Source organism: Pleuronectes platessa, chromosome 22 (assembly GCF_947347685.1).
Source record: "Pleuronectes platessa chromosome 22, fPlePla1.1, whole genome shotgun sequence".
Taxonomy (NCBI): Eukaryota; Metazoa; Chordata; class Actinopteri; order Pleuronectiformes; family Pleuronectidae; genus Pleuronectes; species Pleuronectes platessa.
The window spans coordinates 14586192-14593130 of NC_070647.1; the positions used below are offsets into that span (position 1 = coordinate 14586192).

The 6939-nt window shown below is 42.5% G+C and overlaps 1 protein-coding gene across 1 annotated transcript in view; it reads left to right on the forward strand.

Moving 5' to 3' along the window:
* snd1 (staphylococcal nuclease and tudor domain containing 1) overlaps nt 1-4987 on the forward strand; it is a 166735-nt gene extending 161748 nt beyond the window's left edge. The window contains exons 23-24 of the mRNA XM_053414676.1: nt 2560-2604; nt 3994-4987. Of these exons, the coding sequence (XP_053270651.1) occupies nt 2560-2604; nt 3994-4059 (111 nt within the window). The 3' untranslated portion in view covers nt 4060-4987. The remainder of the gene's footprint in view (nt 1-2559; nt 2605-3993) is intronic.
* Nucleotides 4988-6939: the final 1952 nt, after the last annotated feature.

Here is a 6939-nt window from a genome sequence, read left to right on the forward strand (position 1 = left end):
CCAACCCCAGCACAAAGAGGCTCAGGGTAATGGTTCCAATATGGCAGCCGTCATCTGTGCATATTGTGCTGTAGTGCTCTCGACTGTCACACTCTGCATGTGGATTCAGACGCAGCCGTGTAGTTTGGAGAACGTGGAGATGGAATATATTCTCTTTAAAGTCGAGCTTCTTCTTCTCTCTCGGTGATGTGATTGTCGCTCTTGTGTTTGAGCGTTGTCAAATCCACTTTGGCAGATTTAACGAAACCCTCTTCCACATCATCGTCGCCTCCGCTGAGGTTTCCAAGGGCAGCACCAGGAAACCCAGCTCAGACTGATAGCTCCCCTCCAAAGCCCAAATGGCTTCACTGGCCTTTTGTGTCTGTGAAATATCGTTGGCTGGATCGTCCATATGGTGACATCTGCCTGATGGGACCAAGACGCCACATCCCTAAGCCTTCCCAAAAAAGATCTCTCCTTTAGTTGGCTGTGATGGATGACTTGTGCAGCCGCTGCACTTTCCTGGGCCGCACACTCACGCACGTGCACACACACACACACTCACACACACACTCGCACACGCCGGCTGCATGTTCCACCTGCAGGTCTGTTGTCTTGGCGGAGCCGTGTGCAGCGTAGCCATCAAATCAACCTATGTGCACGAGCTTGCTAAGCAATTAAACTACGGTGCCCGATCCACACTCGACAGTTTGAACATCTGGCATCCTTGTTCTGGCGCGTGTGTGTGTGTGTGTGTGTGTGTCTGTGTGCGTTTGAGTGTGAACGCCAGCTCATCTACTGCTAAAATAAGATCTGAAATATGGTGCAGGATTGAATCCACTGCAAGAGCAAAATGACAGTTTCTTTTTGTGTTTTCTGTATTTGTTTAAAGCAGTTGTCTCTGTGTGTCACTTTAATCAGAATCCGACCGGACTAAATTCAAAGTGACCAGGGTTGTGTGTCTGTGTGTGTGTACTTCTATCTTTGTGGAGACCTTGTTGACTTCAGGATTTACAGATTAAGGACTTTGTGCCATTTACTAACTTTCTTACAAACACTTTTCAAGGCCTGTTCGAGGGTTAAACTGGGTTTCAGGGTTCAGATTAGAATTTACTTTATACTAAGTTTAGTTTTGGGGCGTGTAGAAGAAATGTGATTAAAAGGTGATAGATGTGAGAGTACGGGGGGGGGGGGGTTAGGGGATGTATTTTGTCAATGAGTGACGAAGATAGAAGTGTTAGTGTGTGTGTGGCTGTGTGTGTGTGTGGGGGGGGGACCTTGAGTGGGGCTTGATTACTCTGTATCCACTCTGACATTGTAATGGTGGCGGACAGCTCCACTCAGAGGGTCGGCTGCTGCTGCCAGAGTTTTCCAATGTCCATACATCAACTAACCCTGAACGCATCGAACTACACACACACACACACACACACACACACACTCTCTCTCCTGCCCCCCCAACCACGCTCTGCCCTATGAATCATCACTGGTTCATTCGATGAGGCTAAATGGCTGTTCTAGCAGAAACGGTCAATATGCTCAACACTCCTTCCAACTCTATTACATATCTCCTCCCTGTGCTTCCACAGCAAACACCTGCATCTAAAGACCATTTCAAGAGAAACCAGTATCTATAGAAAGGTGACCGGCTGCTCCCAGCGCCCCGTCTCCAGTGTTTATTTCCTACTTTCTTCATATGGTCAACAGCTCCGAGCACAGCCTGTTCTCCAACAACAGTCTACTTGAGCAGTGCTACAGTTGTTTATTGTGCTCCGGCACACAAATAACCCGACGGTGCACACCGGCGAGAGGCTGAGTCGCTGCTCGGGAGCGCCAAGTGCACTTCCCCTCAGCAGGCTGTTCCGGCCGCTCAGCCAATCAGGAGAAAGTGGGCTTTTAAAGAGGTCTGAGCTAATATTGCCTCACTCAGTCAGAGGCTGAGCTGAGCGGCTGCAGAACAGTCTGAGATAAACAAGCACTTTTATTCCAACTGTGAATCATGTAAAGAGTCCCAGAAAAAACCCTGAGTCCTGGAAATGAGCATAATGGTTCTCCTCTAATGTTCCCGCTCAGTGGGTGACGCTGGTGGCTGAGAGAGGGTGTGGATCACATTTTGTGTGCATGTGACATGTTAGTGTGGGGTTGTCTGAGTTTGTTCAGGAGTTACAGAATGGAACAAGTTAATATAAACCTGAAGAAGAGAAAGTTTAGACTGAGATGTAGTGAATAAAACATGCTGCAGGGCAAAGTGGGTGTGACAACATTCTATGAACATCGTGGTGCTACACCCACACACACACAAAAACACACACTACCCTCAATTAGTGAACTACAACTCTAGAGAGAGAGGGCGAGAGAATGCCCTCCTCAAAAAAATAAAGTGAACTTTGTGCAAAAAGAAACTTGTGAACTTCCGTGTGCGCTGGTAAAAGAAATGTCTGCAGGGGAAGAGCAGCTTGAAAGAAAGCACTGATTCACTTAATCCTTCCAAACCCTGTGTGTGGTGTGGTATGTTGATGACTCATCTCTCTCTCTCTCTCTCTCTCTCTCTCTCTCTCTCTCTCTCTCTCCCCGCTGCAGGTGACAGAATATCTGAACAGTCAAGAAGCTGCTAAGAGGGACAGGGTAAGTGTCACCGTCCAAATGACCTTCTGATAATCAAGCTTCGTCTTGAGAAAACAAAACAAGAAGATAACACTTTTCTACACCAATTACCAGAGAGAGCTCTGTCACTCATCTCTCTCTCTCTCACTCTGTCTTTCTACCTATCTCTCTCACTCACCCTCACTTTATCAAAGTTTGCCCCAAAAGTGTTGCTGAGGGATTTATTGGAAATCCATTCAGTAGTTTGTGTTATCCTGCTGACACACACTTAAGTTAACAACCCTTTTAAATAATCGCTCGTTCTGTTACCTGTAGCTTTAGTTATCCGAACCTTAGGTCACACACTGTTTTAGTGAACAGCTCTATCAGTTTCCGGCTCCGTTATTCTCCCTCTCTATAAGTTTCCCAGTTTTTCATTTACCGGTTCCTTCGCTTCACTTCTTTAACTCGAACACAACGAGGTCAGCGGTGGAAGTGACTGATCATGTTTCAAGGCGTCTGCGAGGAGGAGGAGGAGGAGGAGGAGGAGGAGGAGAAAAGGCAGCGGAGTGAGAGATGGGAAATGACAATATGTACAAATGGCTCCGTTCACTCATTCATCCTAATAAGTAGTGCTAATTAGCACAGTCGCTAATTAGCTATGAATCACGGCATTAACAGCTGAGCGCTCACGCCTCCGAGAGCCAGAAAAGAAACGAAACGGTGCACACACCTCAGATTGTGCAATTTTTATCACATTTAAATAACCCATACTGCACTGGATGCTGCTCCAAACTACACACACACACACACAATCTCACTCTCACTTTGCCAAACGCATTGTGATAAGGGCGACATTTAGGAATGTGAAATGCATGTGACAGTTTATGAGCCGATGCCGGAGCGATATTGTGGCGGAACAGGAGAAGTAATAGACCGGCTGGGGAAAGGAATCTAATGGCGGAAATTAAATACGAAATAATCCAAGTGTTTTTTTTCCACTGGTGTTTAATCGCCTAAATTTTACGAATTGTTTTCTTTACCCTAGAATGAGCCCTTTATATTTAAATACTTAGTACTGACATCGGGAGCAGATCCTCTCTAAGGAGGCCGCCATGTTTTTTAAAGTAGCCTAGACTGGACAGGTTCTTGAGGTGAGGGGTATTCAGCTGAAACGTGCATCTTCACCACTAGATGTCACTAAATTCTACACACTGAACCTTTAAACCGTGTTAATGAGGATTCAACTCTTTCTCTCGACCTCTCGTTGTAGCTCTCTTTCTCCCCCTCTCCCTTCTCTCTCGATCATTTCACATGCAATGTGCTGGACAAATTATGGACGTCTCTTTCCAAGCAGTTGGGAATGTTGCATCGTTTTATGGTTATTTGTGTCTTCATGGTCAATAAAATCCTTCTCCTTCCTCCCATTAGCTCAACATTTGGCGCTACGGAGACTTCCGCGCCGACGATGCTGACGAGTTTGGATACCGGCGTTAAAGAGGGAAACGAGTAAAACCCACCATCCAATCAACACCATTCCAAAGACCAACATGGACGACGCGTGACGGACAGAAGAAACCGTTAGGGAAATTATGAGAAACTAAACGACAAGCATCGACTCACTATTCTTTATTATTTTTTTGTTATTTGTGTTTTGACATTTCATCCCTCCAGTCCTGTCTTCTCTGCTGCTCTTACTTTCTCAGCTCGCCCCGGCAGCGCCACATAGATCATGCTAGCAATGCTGAAATAATAAAAAATAAAAATGAAATCATCCAAGAATCACTTTCTATTCATCCTTTATCTTCCCGATGGGCCACTGCCAGCTCAAGCAGCCTGCACTATTTGCCATGTTACCCTTTCAACACACTTTTTTCTGAATCATAACTACAGTAATCATGTGTGTGTGTGTTTTTTCAGCCAATCCTATTCCTTGCTCTCTGATGCTCTAAACCAATCCCTGCTTCCCTCTGTACAGGAAGTGGCTGGAGGTTTTTGGGGGAGGACACTTAATTATTTACAAACAGTTACGCTTCCCTAATGAACTTCATGTAAATGTAAGGATATCTCAAAGTGTACATTGATTTATTTTAGAGAAATACTGCAGGTGGAGTCACACAGACAAAACAAAACAAACAGGATGAGTTTATTTTTGTCTTCAGTGTTTTGTCTGTGTGACGATGAAATCTGCGCATGTATCTGTGGGGAGTGTTTTGTCGTTTCTTCACTATGTCACACTTTTATGACCAGTAAAATATTGGTGCCATCACGTGGCATTTTATCATCTTTCTCCTTCTGTCAAGTTTACATTCTTAATAATGGTTATGATCCTGTCTCTGTACGCCATAGCAGAAGAAGTGTTTGAATTTATTTCCACGTAATGGACCTTTGCATTCTATTAAAAATTCTGCTGAATAAAAATTAACCGCACGTGTTGGGTTTTTCTTTTCATTTGAAAAGTAAGTCACAGAAGAAATGTATACCAGGTCATAAAAATGTCATAGTTTGGTAGGATGTCCAAAACGTCAGTGTAGTAACGAGTCAATATTTTTATCACAATGTGACAAGCATCTGAAATTTATAAAATTGGTTAACAGTTTAGGTTTAAAGAATGTAGAGATGCTGAAAAATCTTTAAAATGTCAGTATAATATAAAAGCTTAAATAGAATTACACACCTTTTTTATGGAATTGCAGAATTTCAAACTGTCCTTGTGACGCACCTCTGAAGTGCAAGAAAACTTTTAAATGAAGAGCCGTCAAAACAACATCATGGAAACATAATAATGTGATAGTGACCATGAGCTTTCATCACCAAATTCCTATAAGTTCATCTGATAGTCCTTGTGGATGTTTGAATCAAATTTGAAATCATTCCCTGCAGATATTTCGTTCACAAGGCAAAGAATAGTTCTTTTTACGTCACTAAACTTTTGTCCTTCCTTGTGTGAAGTGGTCGTTGGAACCAAATTTGTAGAAATACCCTCAGGGCTTTTCTTTTGTTTTTAATATTGTGTTAGCAAGAATTTAAAGTATGTTATAACTTGTATGTACGGACAGACAACTTAAAAACAAGCTGCCTCCGGTCACTGTCTGTCGCTGGCACTGAGGCATAATAAACACAGATATCATAAACAGCTCATAAACACTTAATACGAGCTGCCATAGAAATAAATGACTGGTGAGGAGCGGAGCCGCCATGAAGCACGTCACTGCCTCCTCACTTCACCTCACCTGGTTTCAAGCTGAGTTCATGGAGGACGCAGGTCCGGCTGTTTACTGCAGGATCGATAAAGTTTGTTCAACTATCAAGTTCACAGACATTTAAACTGAATGTGTCAGTGGATGAAAACTGATTCTACTTCTGTATTGTATTTTAACTGAAAACTAATCACCACCATTATGAATCAAACATAAGCTGCAGATTAAACGTGATAGAAACACAAAGAATAAACATCTATTAACAGCTACAAGTTCAAAACGTCTTCTTTACGTGTTGCGTTGGAAGATTTGAAATGTTAAGGAAGAGGTTTTATAAAGAGGGTGTTTGGGGAGAAGCTCTTTTTTCCCACAGCCTCTGAAGGGGACATGATGAGGAATCAGACACGTCGATGTCTGTGTTCATGTTCACTGACGTGTGTCGATGTCAAAACATCCATTTTACAGAATAAACAAGTGTTTTTATGCTTAAATATGATGTTTTATAATAATTTTTTTCATAATTCAACTTCTATGTATTGGCATGTGAGTTTTAATTTTCAGTTTGTCGTGCATTTAAACGTTTTTACGGTTAAACTGTCAAATATCAAGTAGTTTTTCTAATGTGAACTCAATAAAGTGAAATCTTCTGAGAGGCTGATATGAGCTGTGAAGTTTTGTGTGTCACTCAGAAACTGAGATAAGAGACCAGATAATAAGAAAACATGTAACAAGAGGACGTTGAGCTGCTGGAGTGAACTCACTGTCAATTAAAGGGATTTGAGAAACAACAGCACACATCATGTACAGACCACATATATATACATTCATATACATATATATATATAGTATGAATACTTTATTGTGGGGGGGGGGGGGGTATGCAATCTCATTTCAGTTGGACTTAAATAAGAGAAGCAAGCAGCTTGGTTGTTTTCCTCTTGAAATGAAAACAGTGACCGGAGGTTTGTTGTTTCTCGCTCCGCCCGAAAGATGGAAACCGAGATTGAAACGTTTTCTACTTAACATTCAAATTGTGTTGTTTTTTTGTTTGTAAAAACACAGATTCAGCCTGGAAGACATGTTTTTCAATTAGACCACGACGAGAGCACTTGTGTTTTTTTTTTTTTATGTGACTTGCTGGGTTTTGCATGATCCCAGTAAAGCAGAGCTGCGAAGC